Source organism: Xenia sp. Carnegie-2017, unplaced genomic scaffold, assembly GCF_021976095.1.
Source record: "Xenia sp. Carnegie-2017 unplaced genomic scaffold, XeniaSp_v1 HiC_scaffold_2, whole genome shotgun sequence".
In the NCBI taxonomy this organism is placed as follows: domain Eukaryota; kingdom Metazoa; phylum Cnidaria; class Anthozoa; order Malacalcyonacea; family Xeniidae; genus Xenia; species Xenia sp. Carnegie-2017.
Genome location: NW_025813482.1, coordinates 7,205,928 through 7,226,357, shown reverse-complemented (window position 1 = coordinate 7,226,357; position 20,430 = coordinate 7,205,928). Strand labels below are relative to the sequence as shown.

Below are 20,430 nucleotides of genomic sequence, written 5' to 3'. Positions count from 1 at the left end.
AAATTAAAAATATGTTTATACTTGCAGGCTCAGGTTATATATCATAAATAATTTATTCATTGCATCCAAATTCGAACTATTGATGATTCGAAACTACTAGTGGAAAAGTAGGGTTAGCGATGTTTTTATTGCTATGGATTGTTCATTGAAAATAATTTAAATTTATCGAAATTGGAAAATATGTAAAAGATTGTATGAATATTTTAGCAAAACTGAAAAACTTTTTATACTAAAATTGTAACTACATCCTGGACCTGGAACGACGGTGAATGCGAATGAAGATGAACTGATCAGTTTCTGTTGGAAAGTATCTGGAAGAAAAATATGGGTCATGTGACCGCAGACTGGACACCACTTGGTGATGTTTTTTACAGGTAAGTTTATTTATACTTATGATTTAGTGATACATTTTTTGTATGTTCAAATTTGAGCTTGCTGTCTATGACTGGTTTTGCTTTGGCATAGATAGACTATCACTAAATCTTCTTAGGGGCATCCAGATCCAAACTGGAAAGTGTGGACCGGAAATTCGAAATGTGCACACATAAATGTTTTTTTTTCAAAAATCATAAAAATTTTCCAGTCTGGGGGGGGGGGCATGGAACATGGTGCATTTTTGTTAATTGCCATATGGCTCTGATGAAGTTTCAATTTTGCAATTCAGTTTAAAGTAAATGTATTATTATTTTTGTTAAGTTCGAATCACAAAATGTGCACAATTGAAAACTGTCACAAAACATGTGTGTCTCTGATAACTGAAAAAAACCGTTTGATTATTTCCTTGAATGATGCATAGTAAGCTAAGACCTGTGTTTTCTGTAGTTTTTTGCCCAAAAAAGCATCAGAACTTTGGTCAAAAATTTTGTCAGCTAATTAAGCCATTGAAATAAATATAACTGAAATGCCACCTTTCCCTGCAATATTGAAGCAGCATTCTCCCCAGTCATTCTATTCAAAAAGAGCACACAGCATTATATATATATATATATATTTATATTGTTAAAACTACTCAAAATTAGGGAAATGAATCATTTAAGGTCAGTAAACCAGGCTTAATATTCTTAATTTGATAATGACTCATTGCTTGGGAGAGACAAATGAAAGCAAAAGACTACGTAAATATTTCTTTGAAAAAGTACTTTCTTTGTGTTGTTTTTTCCATAGTTGAAATACAGTATATTGACGAAATTTGTTTGCTGGTTATACAATTGTTTGAAAAAGAGAAAAGAGTTTTCTGTGCATACCTCTCAAGATATTTTTGTACCCCTTTTAGAATTTTTTCTCCCTTATCCCTCAACAAGTATTTGAACCCTCCAAAAAAGGAAGAAAAATTTAAAGATAAGGTCGTAGTTTTGTGTGCCTGCACTTGAGATAAAAAGCTAACTAACTAATGCAGCTTGCATTAAACTTCCTACTTTGTCTGTTATTTTACATTTTAGTACTCAAGATTACTCTCTTGTGCTTACAAATATGAAATTGATAAATCAACCAAAATGATGTTATGTGGTTTTTACTATTTTTATATTTTATGGTGAAAGCAAACATAAAAAGATAAAATTTGAGCTTCAAGGTTTAATTGGAAAATCCCAAAGATCCAAAATGCAGATGAAAACATTTCATAGAGCTCAAAATGAAAAATATCTTTCATGCATCACACTTCCCCTCCCCTCCCCTCCCCTATATGACACAATTATTTTGTTTAACCATTACTGATTGATTTGATTATTGAAGATGCCACAAGGTTGATTTATGCATTTTATTAGGCCATTTTATGTGATTACATCGGTTTTTAAAATCATGTGTGTTTTAGGTTGTGAATATTTTGATCGGAAAAATATTAATTTCTCAAATATATATGTTGACCATATATTAAAATATTTTTCAAGGCCAAAAATACGGTATTTGCAACTGTTTGTATGGCAGTTAAAATTTTATAATAAATGTATGGCCTGGCAAACTTTGTTGCAAACACTGATAGAGAAATAATTTTATTATTTATATATATGAGCGCCCTGTTCATACGTGAGTAGAAACTGAGGTCTTCTAGACACAAAAAATAAGCATTGAACATGATACATATCCTCAACAATGTGTTCTTGTTTCTATTGCTTTATAGAACTGTTGAACTGTATGTCATGGCATGGAAAGGCGAGATTGACATCACAAAACATCATATTGCAGCAGCGCATTATGGTGGACCAATTGGTGCGTAAGTTTTTGACTAGTAGGATAATTACGTATTTAAATGCAGTTTTATGTTTTTGAATGGTATTTTTATATAGCTCTGTGCAAGAAGCAAATGTACATACCTGGAGTAAAACCATTGATCTATATATACTCAGCTGCTGGAAGACTCATGGCTGAAATTAATGTCAGTTATATTCATTTGATTTTTTAGTAGACAATGAAAAATTATTCTCATTAGTTTTTATATCAATTGGTTTCAGTCTTAAGAAAAAATAGAAACAATTTGTTTTTCTAATCAAATACATTAGGTCATTGTTTTTAAATACATTGCAAAATTAACTTAGACTCAACACATGAAACCCAAACAAACTAAAAACTGCCATCCTTTTGGCTTAATGTAAACGCAAGACTTGGTCGAGATCGTGTGATTATAGTTTCAAACCTATTTCTGTAAAGATTTAGACTTGCAGCGCATAAACGAGTGTTTTTAAATAACTATATAAAAAATTTAATAATTAGTTATGGTAACGGGTTTTCTTTACTCTATATATGTTGAGTGGCAGTTTTAATTTATTTAATTGTTTTGATTTAATTCATTGTTTTTACGAAATCTCATAAATAATCTGTACATAAATTCAGTGTTTAATAAACTTTTTTGTCTGATATAATTTTTAATTGCGCGAAATCAGGGGCTCTGGAAGCACTGGGTGTCCAGACAGCGTGTGTCCCATATGAGCGGGACATCCGTAAAATTTGCTAATTTTTTAGAGTAATAATTGGTGTTTTTCAGCTGGTCCTTCGGTAAACTAGTCTACCATGACTGCCCCAAGGATAAATGCCTTGGCTGCTTGCCATGCTCACAAAGATATGCTTTATGCATTAGACATTGATGCAATTTCCAGGCATTTGTTTGTAAGGAACAGTGACAGAAACATTTTGGAAAATATTTGTGATCATTTATAGAATGTAAAAAAGTTATGTGAGTTAATCCATGATATTCCTAGCCGTTGTACCATAGGATAAAATAGGCAAAAATATTGTTTTTCAGAGAGAGCCCCTGCGCGCAACTATTTCTTTTTCTATCACTATTACATCATTGCTGGCTAACGGGTCGATTTTAATCCAATACATTTGCAGTGGGATGGTGTTAATCTTGTTCAAATGGGATGGTCCGTGTTTGAAGACTTACTGTGTGTTGCTGAAGACGGAACAATTTACGTGTATACGTTGTTGGGAGATTTTAAAAGAGTCATAACCACAGGACAGGTAAAAATAGTGTATTGTAGTTGGCAGAGGCGAAAAAGTAGAGTTATTTGAATTCAAATTAAATTGCTCCGAAATATATTTTGGCTGCATAATCAGCTGGCTTATGTAGGCCCTTTATACACTAGTGCGTTTTCGTTTGTATGCGTTTTCACCAGACCGAAAACGCATCGATCAATTTGCTCCCACACTACCCATTTTTGCAGCGTGTTTGACTGTCCACGTAAAACTCTTGAATACGATGACAGATAGAGGTGTGGTGTAAAATGGTAATTTGCGCATGCTCGGCACGTGTTTATGCTCTTTCCGGCGTGTAATATATTGGTTTTGAATTCAAAGACCGATTTCTTGCTCGAGTTGTACCTAGGAAGGCCGCATAAAACGTATTATCGTTGGACAGCTATTTGTCCATTGTGTAGAGCCATCATATAGACATGTAACGGAATATTTGACTACAAACAAGTTAATTTAAGCACAATTATGTTTGCTTGAAGTATGAGTAATGCCATTATTTCCTTAACATGCTCATCTACCATTTTTAGTTGTGTATGCGTTTTCATTTGTGTCCACACGATGTGTATGCGTTTTCATTTGTGTCCACAGAATGTGTATGCGTTTTCATTTGTGTCCACAGGATGTGTATGCGTTTTCATTTGTGTCCACAGAATGTGTATGCGTTTTCATTTGTGTCCACAGGATGTGTATGCGTTTTCATTTGTGTCCACAGGATGTGTATGCGTTTTCATTTGTGTCCACAGAATGTGTATGCGTTTTCATTTGTGTCCACAGGATGTGTATGCGTTTTCATTTGTGTCCACAGGATGTGTATGCGTTTTCATTTGTGTCCACAGAATGTGTATGCGTTTTCATTTGTGTCCACAGGATGTGTATGCGTTTTCATTTGTGTCCACAGGATGTGTATGCGTTTTCATTTGTGTCCACAGAATGTGTATGCGTTTTCATTTGTGTCCACAGGATGTGTATGCGTTTTCATTTGTGTCCACAGGATGTGTATGCGTTTTCATTTGTGTCCACAGAATGTGTATGCGTTTTCATTTGTGTCCACAGGATGTGTATGCGTTTTCATTTGTGTCCACAGGATGTGTATGCGTTTTCATTTGTGTCCACAGAATGTGTATGCGTTTTCATTTGTGTCCACAGAATGTGTATGCGTTTTCATTTGTGTCCACAGAATGTGTATGCGTTTTCATTTGTGTCCACACGATGTGTATGTTTTCATTTGTGTCCACAGGATGTGTATGCGTTTTCATTTGTGTCCACAGAATGTGTATGCGTTTTCATTTGTGTCCACACGATGTGTATGCGTTTTCATTTGTGTCCACACGTTGTGTATGCGTTTTCATTTGTGTCCACAGGATGTGTATGAGTTTTCATTTGTGTCCACAGGATGTGTATGCGTTTTCATTTGTGTCCACAGAATGTGTATGCGTTTTCATTTGTGTCCACAGGATGTGTATGCGTTTTCATTTGTGTCCACAGGATGTGTATGCGTTTTCATTTGTGTCCACAGGATGTGTATGCGTTTTCATTTGTGTCCACACGATGTGTATGCGTTTTCATTTGTGTCCACAGGATGTGTATGCGTTTTCATTTGTGTCCACACGATGTGTATGCGTTTTCATTTGTGTCCACAGGATGTGTATGCGTTTTCATTTGTGTCCACACGATGTGTATGCGTTTTCATTTGTGTCCACACGATGTGTATGCGTTTTCATTTGTGTCCACACGATGTGTATGCGTTTTCATTTGTGTCCACAGGATGTGTATGCGTTTTCATTTGTGTCCACACGATGTGTATGCGTTTTCATTTGTGTCCACACGATGTGTATGCGTTTTCATTTGTGTCCACGATGTGTATGCGTTTTCATTTGTGTCCACACGATGTGTATGCGTTTTCATTTGTGTCCACACGATGTGTATGCGTTTTCATTTTGTCCACACGATGTGTATGCGTTTTCATTTGTGTCCACACGATGTGTATGCGTTTTCATTTGTGTCCACACGTTGTGTATGCGTTTTCATTTGTGTCCACTTTCAACAGCGTTTCAAACGAAAATGCATTAGTGTAGACGATGCCTTAGAAGGACCTGTTTGATAGAGCTCGCTATTTTATCGTACTAACACATCATGCATTTGATCCATATGGTCTTTCGTGTACTTAAAAATTATTTTTGATTCTAACTATATATCTGTTGTGAACGTTTTTAAAACTTTAGCTTGACAAAATGTTACATGATATTATTTCATTTCGTTACCTGGTCTATTTGAAAGTAGCTTGTTGATTAAAATTTTACATTCAGTTTCTCTTTAGGAAGCCAAAGAATCTAAAGTGATAGATTGTAGATTTTTCTCAAGCTGCATGGGTACGGGGATCACTATGTTAACTGGAAAATACTGTTTTTATACAATAAATAATTTACAAGAGAAAAGAATTCGAAAGATGGCCAGTCCACAAGGTAATGAATGAAATATTACCTGATCCTGTTGCTTAATAAATCCTGTTGCTTAATTTACTTCCCAGATTTTTTAAATAAACCAACTTTTTAAGAGCATGGCAGAGAATTTCATGTGTTACCTAGGCCTTTAAATTGTATATGTTGTATTTTTGTGTGGAGCGTTGTCTAGGAAATAGCGCTTTAAAGATATTTTTACGAGAAATACTTTCACTTGACATCATTTGATTCATGTTGAATTACACGTTGGGGACATACGTAAGCCTCTTCTAGGAAATATCGTTTCAACGACATTTTTACAATACATACAAATACGTACTTTTGTAATTTCTCCTACCAATATTTCGTCAATATCCGCCATTGCAGAGTAGCTATTTATACACTGAAACAATACTTAATCACTTGTTTGTTATTGGGCAAGTGTTTGTTCATATATATAGAGTGAATGTCGGTCGAAATTTTTATGCGATATTGCTTAGATTTCTCATAACTTCAGGTCTCGATGCTCCCCCCAACAGCTGGATCACGATTCCTGAAGAACGAGGATCGCGTGTTTTAGTTGCTGTTGAAAGCTTTTTATTTTCTCTCACGATTGAAAATGTTGTTAAATTAGTAAGTGTTTTTCTTGTTCAATTATTAAGTTGCCATGAAAACTTAGCAATGTTGTGATGAGTGGAAAAATTGAAACTAGTCATACATAATATAAACTATAAACCTTCCTGAAGTGAACTGGAATATTTGTTTGTCGTTAATGTAGTTAGAGTCAGTGCATCGCTAAGGTCACTTAGGCGATTTTAGTTGTGTTATTGCCACAGTATGTCCTAAACATTGCTATTTTGTCGAATTGCACGCTTGTGTGGTATATTAGTAACATGAATTAAAATTAAATGGGAGTTAATAGAGAAATGAAAAAAAATGTATAAAACATGAGCCAAAAATAGTGTTTTTTAAAAACTTTGTATTATCCTTGAAACCGTAGTCATGATATGTCTGTGTGTCAACAGAAAGTTTTATATTTCCATGTTTTGTTTGCCTGGACTAAGTGTATGAAGAGATTTCATGGTTGCTCTCCACTAAATGAATCACGTGTCATGAATCACGTGTTTTTGTCATGCAGTGGTTGATCACATACGTTGCTACTGTAGTCTGGCTGGAACTCTTGTCGGGCACTAGTTCCAAAGGGTCAATTTCATACCATATTTGTATTATTTAAGTTTATCATCTTGCACTTGCAGCTCCTCCCCCACCATGATTCAGTAAAGCCTGATAATTGACATGCATATGTATACCAAGCCATTGGCGATGAAAGATCGATAATAAGGGGGGGGGGCAATATTCATATGTGCTATGCCGTGTTTAATTGCTTTGAAATGCATTGTTTTCTATATCTTGCATTTATGAATAAGATTCCCCACCCCCAACTTTCGATCTTCCTTCACTTCTGCCCAAAATTATATTTGCACGTACGTCTGATCTTTGACTTATGTCTTCAGAATCCAGAAATTTCGAGCGAAATTAACGCAATTACAGAAATGGCGCTGTCTGTGAACAACAAATACTTGGCACTTTTTGCTGACACTGGTTTAGTATGGATAGGATCGTCAGATTTAAAAGTAAGGTGCAATCATTCTTTATTTGGTAGGATTTACATATATCTTATTACCATATCTATATTTTTTTAATATAGACTGTTTACTGTGAATTTAACACCCGGCAAACCTCGCGTCCAGAGCAGCTTGCTTGGTTAGTTAAAATAGTCATTGATTAAAGAAATATACAAATTCCCTTATTCCTTTACTAGTTCATATTTTTATGAATTCCTTGGATTTAATACCAAATCACAAAAATATGTGGACAATATCAAAATTACTTTCATACTTATTTACTTTTTCAAAATTAGGGCTATGGTTTTAAAGAATACTGTTTCAATCATTTACAATGCTCTGCTAAAATTTCCATTCAATTTTTTTTATGTTAATCTGTCAATGTTTGCACTTAATTTTACAGCAGTTGCTTAAGATGAAAGAAATGGAAGTTATAACGAATGAACCATATTTCTTAAAAACCAAAAAAAATAACAATTGCTGTTTGATTTTAGGTGAATTGCATGATGACATTAACTATTTTTTCTATTTTGTAGGTGTGGAAATGGAGCTCTGATCTGTTATTGGCAATTTCAGTACATGATGATTGGACCAGACAAAGATGTTGATACATATCCTTTCATCGCCATTCTTTTGTATTTATTGTATATTCTGAGTGAAGATGGTTCATCGTTGACATGGCATTGAGCCTTTATAGAAATGAAATAATTGTTTTGTATTGTGGTTGTTCTGTATGAATATGGTGTATAGTTGACGTGTTATTGAGCCTTCTTTGAAGTGATTGTTTCCAACTGTAGTTTGTTCTGTGTGAAAATGGTGTATAGTTGACGTGTCATTGAGCCTTCTTTGAAGTGATTGTTTCCTACTGTAGTTTGTTCTGTGTGAAAATGGTGTATAGTTGACGTGTCATTGAGCCTTCTTTGAAGTGATTGTTTCCAACTGTAGTTTGTTCTGTGTGAAAATGGTGTATAGTTGACGTGTTATTGAGCCTTCTTTGAAGTGATTGTTTCCAACTGTAGTTTGTTCTGTGTGAAAATGGTGTATAGTTGACGTGTCATTGAGCCTTCTTTGAAGTGATTGTTTCCTACTGTAGTTTGTTCTGTGTGAAAATGGTGTATAGTTGACGTGTCATTGAGCCTTCTTTGAAGTGATTGTTTCCAACTGTAGTTTGTTCTGTGTGAAAATGGTGTATAGTTGACGTGTCATTGAGCCTTCTTTGAAGTGATTGTTTCCAACTGTAGTTTGTTCTGTGTGAAAATGGTGTATAGTTTGACGTGTCATTGAGCCTTCTTTGAAGTGATTGTTTCCTACTGTAGTTTGTTCTGTGTGAAAATGGTGTATATTTAACATGTTATTGAGCCTTCTTTGAAGTGATTGTTTCCTACTGTAGTTTGTTCTGTGTGAAAATGGTGTATATTTAACATGTTATTGAGCCTTCTTTGAAGTGATTGTTTCCTACTGTACTTTGTTCTGTGTGAAAATGGTTTATAGTTGACGTGTCATTGATTCTTCATAGAAATGATTGTTTTGTATTGTATGTTGATCTCTGTGAAAATGATTTATATAGTTGACATGTTATATTGAGTTTCTTATAAAAATGTTTGCTTTTCATAACCATTTTCAATCGTTTTCTCGACGACGATATTTATATGGTGCCTGAAATTGACGGAATTCGGATTATCAGTAACGAAAAGCACGAATTCCTTCAAAAAGTTCCTAGTAAGTGGAAGAACTATGAGTTTGATTTCTACAAAACGTTCTTACTATGTGGAAGAACTATATTCAATCCAGTTGATATTTTTGCTCGTTTTTTCGTTTCACGAAATTTAAGTATCACTGTTTTACGAATGGCACAAGGAATCAAACGTTTCTAACTGCCAGAACTTTGGAAATGCGAACTGAAGTTGAGCTAACTGAACTGAAATATTATTTTGAGTTTGCTTGAGATTAGTTTTGACGAAAGCTTGATATCATCATAGCTATGCTTGATTGAGATGTGCTCCGATCTTGAATATTCGTTTGTTTTTGATTATCTCAAATATGTTGTTTATGTTATGACTTGGCAGATAATAAAAACATAAAATATAAATGCTCTTTAGGCGTTGTGGAAAATGTATTTAAGATTGGTTCGTTTGAGTCAGGGGCCATGTTGTATGAAGCAATGAAAGAATTTGAGGTATGTTTGTGTGTTGTTGGGAAAACCAACATGAACAGTGTAAGAATTCAATTGTAATTCACAGTTCGTGTTGTATGAACAGCTCTTTTAAAAAGGTCGAAAAATGGTGGAAAGAACTAAGTATTGCTCCAAAACTACTGCATCTTCGAATATTTTTTGTATTTATACAACGTATTAAGTGGTTATAACATATCAAATCAATATTTGTTCTTTGCTATGCCTTCTCTAAACCTATCTTTGTGTTAAAATTCGCAGTTTCTCATTTCTTATGCATGATGGCAAAATTCGAACATGTTCTACCTACGAATATATTTGTGTTCTTGATATCTATTTTAAGTTTTTCAAAAGCTCTATGAAACTTTCTTCTAGAAAAAAAGCGCAAAAGCTGATGAGTACATTCGTATGATAAAGGATAAGCTGTCGGAAGCTGCAAAACAGTGTATACAGGCTGCAGGATCTGAATTTGAGCAAACATTACAAAGAAGTTTATTGCGCGTAAGTTTTAATTAGAAGAACAATTAGTTAATAATGCCACACTCGCTATTCAGAAATATAATAGTAATAATAAGTTTATTAAGCTTATTGCGAATAATGTTTTTAGTGAAACACCTTTTTCATGTTTTTCATTTCTCAAATTAATGAGCATATCATATAAAACAGTATCTGTAAATCTTCACTCACTGTCCTCCTAACTGCCATAAGCAGCAAACGTTGAAGCGAATCACTGAGACCCTGGCTTGTGACCGGTTTTTTTATTTCATTATTTTTTACCAAATTCTTCTAGCACGTTTTCTTACTGTCTGTGAGATTTTTTGTCAGTTTTTTTTTACAAATGCTTATTTACAGGCGGCTTCATTTGGAAAAAGTTTCGTCACTGAATCTGAACCTCATCAAAAATTTGTCGAAATGTGCCAAATGTTACGAGTGTTGAATGCTGTTCGTGATTACATCGTTGGTGTTCCACTGACTCTTGTCCAGTATCCTTCAATTGTAGACAGAACATGAGTAGAAAGAGTCGTTTTTGTTAAAATTACTCAGTAGCCTTATGGGTCAAATAGTTTTTGTATCAATGCACATTTAATACAAACGACAAGTTTTTTGAAAATAGACATGTTTCGACATCTCATGATGCCATCTATAACACTTTTATATAAACCTTGTATCACCTATTATCTCACTCATACTGAAGATGGCATCATGAGATGATGAGAACTTGTTTTCAGATTCATTAGCTACCTTTTTTCTCAATGTTTTTTTTTTGTTTTCTGAGTTTATTTAATCTTAATCGAATTCAGATTGGAAAAAATGTCTATTCCTGTACTTATTGACAGGTTAGTGTAAAGTTATTGCACACATTTGTTCATAATTTTCCGCTAAATCGAGGAACAATGCGTCGAAACTACAAAATTTAAATATGTTTATTTCTATAGTGGCCAGATTAAGGGTCCTTATGTGATAATTACAAAATATAACCTCGTGTATACAGGAATTCACTTTGTGATTAAAAAATATGACCACGTGATCAAGAGATTTAATTCATGTATCCATTTAAAATGAAAAGTGCACCCTATTTTGCCTGATTTCTTGACAAAACGTCAGATATATCAATATGTCAAAAACTATTTATTTTCAAGGTTGGTTTTGCGAAGACAGTATTGTCTAGCTATTCGCATAAGTAACTATTTAAAAATCCCTAAACGCGATGGAGAAAGCAGAATATTGGCTCACTGGGCTTGTTTTAAGGTATTGATTTGTTTGAGTCTCTTCATTTTCTCCTATGATGGTTTGTTTGTTTTATACCATTCATGGTAGCCTTTTACGATGGTTCATTTCGTGTTGGAACATGGTAACCTCCTATGATTATTCACCATGTTTTACACCCTACATGGCAACCTCCTATGTTTATTCACCATGTGTTACACCCTACATGGTAACCTCCTATGTTTATTCACCATGTGTTACACCCTACATGGTAGCCTCCTATGCTTATTCACCATGTGTTACACCCTACATGGTAGCCTCCTATGATCATTTACCATGTGTTACACCCTACATGGTAACCTCCTATGTTTATTCACCATGTGTTACACCCTACATGGTTGCCTCCTATGCTTATTCACCATGTGTTACACCCTACATGGTTGCCTCCTATGCTTATTCACCATGTGTTACACCCTACATGGTAGCCTCCTATGCTTATTCACCATGTGTTACACCCTACATGGTAGCCTCCTATGCTTATTCACCATGTGTTACACCCTACATGGTAACCTCCTATGATTATTCACCATGTGTTACACCCTACATGGTAGCCTCCTATGTTTATTCACCATGTTTTACACCCTACATGGTAACCTCCTATGTTTATTCACCATGTGTTACACCCTACATGGTAACCTCCTATGATGGTTCACCATGTGTTACACCCTACATGGTAACCTCCTATGATGGTTCACCATGTGTTACACCCTACATGGTAGCCTCATATGATGATTGACCATATGTTACACCTTTTTTGTGACTTAAAAACAATTCTTTTTTTGAAATCTTCATGAGTTTTGAACTGTATTAATTTTTACTTAAAGGTGCAACAAACGAACAAAGATGATGAAGACATCGCTCAAGCTATCGCTCTAAAACTTGGTGATGCACCTGGTATATCATACACAGAGATAGCATCTAAAGCCTTGAATTGTGGACGAACTCAATTGGCAATCAATGTATGCATCAATAAAATTCCAATTAATTTTTTTCTTTGCTCAGTCGATTTAAAAAATTTTTACTGAAATGCTTTACTTTAATAAACATGTTTTAAGACAGAGATGCTGTACGTTTATTAAAGAGTTTACAATTCTATGATGTAATCCAACCAATAACACCATCATATTTAAGCTTAATGAATATTTCTTTATCATACAAGTCGCTTTTGATTTTTTAGAAAGATAGTCACAGCTCTTTATTTCAATCAAAAGACATTATTATACCCCCACTTCCTCATATCGTCCAACTAGCACTCTCGAGCTAACTAATGCATGTAATAGTTACAGAATGTATTTGAAAATTATCATAGTGCATAGTATTGTCATCATTATTACAATGATAGTATTTTACCAAACTCACCAATATTCATTGGGTTTTTAAAAACCATCACCAGTTGCTTAGAAGATAAGGAAATTATTATGTAGATTATACAAGACATTGTAAAAATAGTTAGATTGGCATCACTTCCCAGTAGAAATATAGTTTACGTTTAAATAATATAAGTTTAGAGCTAAGTCTTTAAATCGATTATTGCTCGTAATGTCACAGTTATATTGGAAGAATGTGCACTGCCAATCATTTAAACATTACGTACTTAAAGTTTTTGTTCTTCTCGTGCAGCTTTTGAATTATGAATCCAAAGCAGAAGACCAAGTCCCACTGTTAATTGAAATGAAGAAAAATCAGTTGGCATTAGAGAAAGCAATCGAAAGTGGTGATACTGATTTAGGTAAATATTTTAGTTTAATCTTGTACTCTTACTCATTTTTTTGACAGATTACTTTAAATAGAGTAAACACGTTCTGTTAAGGATAAATTGGAGTTGCATTGTGCATGGTCTGTGAAGGATAAATTGGAGTTGTATGTGCGTGGTCTGTGAAGGATAAATTGGAGTTGCATTGTGCATGGTCTGTGAAGGATAAATTGGAGTTGCATGTGCATGGTCTGTGAAGGATAAATTGGAGTTTCATGTGCATGGTCTGTGAAGGATAAATTGGAGTTGCATGTGCATAAGCAGAAAATTGCTCAACTTTATTTGAGGATAGTTGAATGATTGCAGTAATTTATAGATATAGCGATTTGGTTTATTTAGTATATATGGTAGTGATGAAAATGAAGGCTAAAAACGAGCAGATAAAAGAATTATTAAAGACCTTAAGACCTTTCCCTGTTGCTCTGAGTCTCTTTATCAAGGTAAGGTTCTTTGACGTATATTTTGAGTGAATATGCTCAATACGTATAATAAGTTAAAAAAATGACAATTGTATTTATTAACTTATTAAAACTACATTGTCGTTAAAGTGTTATTATATATAAAATAATAATTGTATATTTAAAGTCGAATACACAAGCTCAGTGGCGCATGTTTGTCGTGTATTTGGTATTTTGCTTTGCATTGGTTATATTTCGTAAATTTTAACTCTTAAATAGTATTGTAAAGAACAAGAACTTAGGACATTGGAAAGTCTTTATTTGATTGATGATCAATTTCTTAACCTTGCAAATCTTCATTTGCATAACAGTTACATGACTGTGGTAAGTTGCTTGTTAATTTACCACCAGTTTTGATGTTACATTTTATGTGCTGTTAACAAGTTTTTTCGTTGTAGGAGATGGACAAAAAGATTGAATGTTTGAGAAAATCTGCCAGTTATTTTAGCCAGGGAAATCTTTTGTTCCCAAAGCAGGTTCGTGCTGTTTATTGCTTGTGTAATCAAACAGTTTAAGAAAGCAATTCCCAGCTCTTTTATATACTTGTTAATTACGGGGAAATGTTATGTTTAATTATGTTGAGCCAACTTGGCCATAAAAGCGAGTTAATTGGTTGTTTAGGGGCAAAATTTGAATTATTAATATTGGGTGGACTCGTTCTCATACTTTTATATACCTTACATTCTAAGAATTTATGTGGTCGACAACATCCTTATCAACAAAACGCAACAAATTTTCATTATAGCCGTTTTGTCGGAAGATGAAGACAAAACGTCTCATTAAATTTTCCACATAGTACAATCTTTTATTTATGCCTCCTCTAAAGTTATTTGTCATGAGTGTCAGATGTTTTTTATCGTATAGGTGTAGTTGTGTTACCTGCAAGTACCTTCGTCTTGTTTTTCATAGTATTCTGCATCTTCGAGATGTTTTGTTTTTGGGGTTTTTTGGAATGTGGTTGTTAAAATTTTTGCTATATATACCGATCAGATTGTTTGAAAAAATGGGTTTGTATGAATCAGAAAAACGAGTTCACAGCTAGTTCACAATGAGCTCGAAAAACCAACTGGTATTTTCTGCTACCTGCAAAAAACCAAAGATACAGGCATGCTATTTACTGGGACTTAAAGCTAGCAAAGAATTACAACTCTTCTCTTAAATTATAATACACTCTTTCTACCAGTCGGGTCGGTAGTTTCAATTCATCCTTTTGCAATGCTACACCTCTTCCAACTCTGCCTTTGTAAATATCACACTATTTAATTTCTATTGCTTACTTCCGTTTACTTATTTCATGCGTTGTAAATATATATGTGTACGTATGGTTTTAAATATCATTCTGTCTGAGGATGACTTTGAAATAAAGTCGAAAATTTACAATTCACTTCTCGTCTTGTTTTGATGCATATTTTGCAATCTCAAGATGTCTTGCTTCCTCGGAATTTGTTTTATATTATATTTTTTTAAATTGTCGGCTGGTCATGGTTTTTGCTATTTACTGGGTTCTCAGTTTTGGTTCTCGAATGCGCTTTCAAATTAGCGAATCACTGGCTATAGTTATGTACCAACAACTATACAACACGAGATGATCTGGTATTAAGATGTAATTGGGATTAAACTTGGGCCAGCAAGTTTGATGCTCCATAGGACTGATCAATGCGCAATTTACTTTTAGGCAATTGATGAACATATCAAGTTATTAGAAAAGCAGAAAGTTTTTGAGGAACAGTTAAGATTTCCAGGACTCATTGGATTATCCGTTAGTGATACTATTTTTGAGGTAACGAAAAGTCAAAAAAAATATGTTAAAATTACCTGATATTTATGATTACGTAGATCGTTAAGTCAATTTTATTTTGTAGTTAGTTAATAAAGGTAAAGATAAAGAAGCAGAACAATTTAGAAAAGAATTCAAAGTTCCTGATAAAAGGTTTTATATATTGAGTCTTAAATATTTACTTCTACTTCACTTATCACTGGTACTTCAATGACATGTCATTCAAAACTATTTATTATATGCATTCTTTTTTTGTTCGTGTAAATGATAAATATTAAATTGAACGTACTTTCAGATCTACTTAAGATATTTATATATAATCAAATTTTTCCTTTTGTTTGTCTTACTTGAAGAAATTTCCCCACGTATAGTTGGTCCTCTTTGTTTATATACCACGCATTTTTCTAATGTAAACTGATTTCTAGATATTACTGGTTGAAGTTGCGAGCTCTAGCTAAAGCTCATGAGTGGGTGAAACTTGATGAATTCTGCAAAAGTAAAAAACCTCCTATAGGATACGAGGTGATTATTCTGACAATCAAGGACCCTCTTATGGTTATCACCATGATAGCTTTATACTAACTCATATACGGTTGAAATATACGTTCATATGCACTTACATTGCAGTTACATACTGTTGCATTGTGGTTGTTATATGGTTGCATTGTGGTTGTTATATGGTTGCATTGTGGTTACATACTGTTGCATTGTGGTTGTTATATGGTTGCATTGTGGTTACATACTGTTGCATTGTGGTTGTTATATGGTTGCATTGTGCTCACATACTGTTGCATTGTGGTTGTATATAATTGCATTGTGGTTACATACTGTTGCAATGTGGTTGTATATAGTTGCATTGTGGTTACATACTGTTGCATTGTGGTTGTTATACTGTTGCATTGTGGTTGTTATACTGTTGCATTGTGGTTGTATATAGTTGCATTGTGGTTACATACTGTTGCATTGTGGTTGCATTGTGTTTACATACTGTTGCATTGCGGTTGTATATAGTTGCATTGTGGTTACATACTGTTGCATTGTTGTTTTATATGGTTGCATTGTGGTTACATACTGTTGCATTGTGGTTTTATATGGTTGCATTGTGGTTACATTCTGTTGCATTGCAGTTGTATATAGTTGCATTGTGGTTACATACTATTGCATTGTTGTTTTATATGGTTGCATTGCGGTTACATACTGTTGCATTGTGGTTGTATATGGTTGCATTGCGGTTACATGCTGTTGCATTGTGGTTTTATATAGTTACATTACTTTACAACACACGGTAACATTACGGTTACAATGCAGGATTACATACCTTAAAATACCTGGTTATATTATACGGCTAACATTACGTTTCACAACATACGGTAAATTTACTGTAACATCATAACATTACGTCACTTTAACATCATACAATTACGTCAATGTATATTACATAAATTACATTGTATATTGCAAAAATACCATAATATAACACTTTCCATATAATTCTACTTTTGTTAAACAAGTCGTAAATAACAGCAGCCAATATATGAAATGTCTGCCACCTGGAATAATTTTTGTCGACGAAACACTGAGCAGTATAATGAGTCCTTCGTGTATTGTTTATAAGGCAGAAGTATATTTTTTTAAGCACCGAAAGATTGGGATCGTTACCATTAGCTTCCACTTCATAATTTTTATTTTCAGCCGTTTTTTGAAGCATGTTTCGAGTACGATAATTTGAAAGAAGCGGAAAAGTATATTTCACGTGTTCCCATTGAAGAGCGAATGAAATGTTACGTAAGAGTCGGGTAAGTTGTCAACTATTGCTAATGAATATCGTGATACATTTTAATTTTAATAAGTGAAACAATTTTTATTATAAATAGTAATAATTAAATTATGATCTCTTGAAGGAACATCGAGCAAGCAGCCATTGTTGCCTTCAATCAAAAGAATGAAGAAGCTCTGAACAGCCTTTTGGGACGTTGCGGGACAAATAGGACACTTATCTCAAAAATCGATTCAATGAAAGCGCAGCTTTCTCAGAAGAGATAACTTAAGTTTCGTGAAACCATTTTTTAAATGGAGATGATTGATTGTTTATGTCATGTTGTCATTTTTACTCCTGCAATCGTCTAAAATTTCGATCTGTTGAACGATTAATGTGAAAAACATATTTTATTTTGCAATATTATTTTAGCACATGTGACATGTGACATTATGTAAGTAGGTATGGAACATGCAGCACGGTTATATGGAGTATATAGTTTGAACTTTGAAGCATAGCATGTTGTAGTGTATAGAAGCTTAAAGTATAACATGCAGTAGTAAGTTGAAGCTTGAATTAGTAAGTTATTGTATTTTGAAGCTTTAACTAGCATGTTGTTGTATGTAGAAGCTCCAGCAAGCGTGTTGTAGTTGGTAAAATCTTGAACTAGCGTTTTGTAATATGTAGAAGCTTTAGGTACCGTGTTGTATTGTGTAGAAGCTGGTAGGATGTAGAAGTTTCAACTAGCGTGTTGTAAAATTTTGAACTACCATTTTGTGGCATGAAGAAGATTGAATTAGCGTGTTGTAGCATGTTGAAGCTTGAACTAGCACGTTCTACTTTGTAGAAGCTTGACATAGTAAGTTGTAGTATTTAGAAGCTTGAACTAGCGTGTTGTAGCATGTAGAAGCTTGAGAATTAGCGTGTTGTAGCATGTAGAAGCTTGAATTAGCGTGTTGTAGCATGTAGAAGCTTGAACTAGCGTGTTGTAGCTTGTAGAAGCTTGAACTAGCGTGTTGTAGCTTTTAGAAGCTTGAACTAGCGTGTTGCAGCTTTTAGAAGCTTGAACCAGCGTGTTGTAGCATGTAGAAGCTTGAACTAGCGTGTTGTAGCTTGTAGAAGCTTGAACCAGCGTGTTGTAGCTTGTAAAAGTTTGAACTAGCGTGTTGTAGCTTATAGAAGCTTGAATTAGCGTGTTGTAGCATGTAGAAGTTTGAAACAGTTCCAATTTTATATTTATTTGTTTTTGACTTATTTCCAAATAAAAAATCTCGTTAGAGTATAGATTCAATGAGTAAACCGCAATTCAAATGAAATAATCTGGCTTAAGCGTAGCATATTGTAGTCCTGTTGCTTGTAGTATTTTCTAGAAGCCTATTTAATGCAATCGGAAATAGCTATGAAAGAGATAATTTGCACCCGCAAGAATAAATATAATACTTTCCCTCGTGTAATGAGACGTGTCAAGTTTCTGCTTTTAGTTGTTATTACAAAAATCTAATGTCCACTTTGGTACAGAAAGAATTACTCTATTTAACGAAATATTCCTATTCGATTCATATGGCTTTAACACGTAGGAAGCGTTAGTATACTGTTGATTGGGACTGATGGTTTTCTTAAGTTTATACTCAAAGAAGTTTCCTGTATGTGATTTCCCATGACGTTTGAAAGTAACCTAAGGACATGTGGGTTAAACAATTTACGAATTGAGATTAACCATGAATGCAAAGACAACTCGATTTCTTGATGAGATAAAAGTCTTCGAATCTACGAATTTATGTATTCCTATTTTTCATGCTTTATTAAAATGAAGTTAGAGAATTGTCAACAAGGAAAAGACATCCCCATTATATTGAGCAATAAGGAAACTGAAATGTTTCATAGCAAACTTCTTTAAACATTTAAAGTCTTGACCGCACACCTAACTTCCTGTAAATATTCTTACTTATCTGTTTTTGGACCATATGCGCCTTTTTTCGACGATGTTAACTTGATTAATTACATGATGGCAAAGTAATGCGTATATCTCTTTAAGTCGTATCTCTTACTTACGCGTAATGGCATTAGTAAGAGTTGAACACAAATAACAATTCTCTAACTGTTGTTGGCTGTCAATAATGAAGACATACAACTCGATCTGATCAACAATTTTTGTATTGGTATATGTAATGGTAGCTGAATTTATAAAATGTGTGTGTTCCTTTTTAGAAAAGTAGAAAGAAATACCTTTGCTATTCAAAGTTTTCTTTGGCGATTTGCCCGGATAATTGATACTAAAAAAAATTGAGGGACGAAATCTGATTGGCTGAGTGAAGTAAAAATTCTCTAAAGACTACTCTGAATACGCCAAAAGACGTCATTTATTTTAATTTCGGACGATAATTCATTACAATCTATTGTTCTGTTAAAGGTTCTAATATTGATGTAATTATAAATTTACAATAAGGTTTATAAATTATATATTTTTAAATTGGTATATTTTATTGTGTACTTTTAACTATACATATCGACATAGCTGATTTACTTGTACGCCGCTTTATCAACGGTATGCTGTTGTCTTCAAAACTGAAGACTTTTTAATTAATTTCACACCAAATTACACAGCGTAAAATATATTCAAAATTACTGTGTTCAAGATTTAGATTTACTTAGTTAAAGCTCTTTAAATTTTGTTCTTTGTACAATTTCAATTGAGAGTTTGAAAAATTGAACGTGTTTCATTGAAATAACACATAATTTGATTCAATTTCAAATCCCCGTTTTAAAGGAGTGACGGTTTTATCATGCTAATCAGAACGACAAAAGATGTTTAAAAAATAGCCAAATGAACAAGCTTAGAATTTTTTGATTGACGAAGTAGATCGAATATCATGTTTGTTGTCTGTTGTGTACCTTACCAAACTCGACGAGACGTAGTTATCACTTGGAAAACAAAATAAGTAATAGCAGGCGAAGAAACTTTGCTATGCACGTTAGAATTGAAGAGAAAAGACACAAGTGCAAATATGAACGATATGCGATTGGCGTATGAACTATTTGCCCGAAGTAGTTTAGTTGATGAACCTAACGTTGCTTATTGTTACTTATCTCTCGAATCTCGATATAAATGCAACGTTTTTATCAACGTTTCTTTAACTACTGTTGTAAAACTGAACACAGTAAAGTTGGATTTGGGCTGGAAATTTAGACTTGTCGACAATAAAGTAAAGTTCGCGCTCAAA

General features: G+C 33.8%; 1 protein-coding gene across 1 annotated transcript; it reads left to right on the top strand.

Moving 5' to 3' along the window:
• Nucleotides 1-16: 16 nt before the first annotated feature.
• LOC124439755 (vacuolar protein sorting-associated protein 16 homolog) lies at nucleotides 17-18,663 on the top strand. Its single transcript, XM_046990018.1, has 25 exons — nucleotides 17-374; nucleotides 2,117-2,205; nucleotides 2,283-2,371; nucleotides 3,325-3,453; nucleotides 5,783-5,927; nucleotides 6,421-6,536; nucleotides 7,418-7,537; nucleotides 7,612-7,667; nucleotides 8,065-8,139; nucleotides 9,153-9,247; nucleotides 9,628-9,704; nucleotides 10,074-10,199; nucleotides 10,551-10,681; nucleotides 11,000-11,035; nucleotides 11,339-11,447; nucleotides 12,290-12,424; nucleotides 13,086-13,194; nucleotides 13,558-13,658; nucleotides 13,896-14,000; nucleotides 14,075-14,152; nucleotides 15,352-15,456; nucleotides 15,539-15,606; nucleotides 15,879-15,975; nucleotides 17,146-17,249; nucleotides 17,355-18,663. The coding sequence occupies exons 1-25, from the start codon at nucleotides 325-327 to the stop codon at nucleotides 17,494-17,496; spliced, it is 2,487 nt and encodes an 828-aa protein (XP_046845974.1). The 5' UTR covers nucleotides 17-324; the 3' UTR covers nucleotides 17,497-18,663.
• Nucleotides 18,664-20,430: the final 1,767 nt, after the last annotated feature.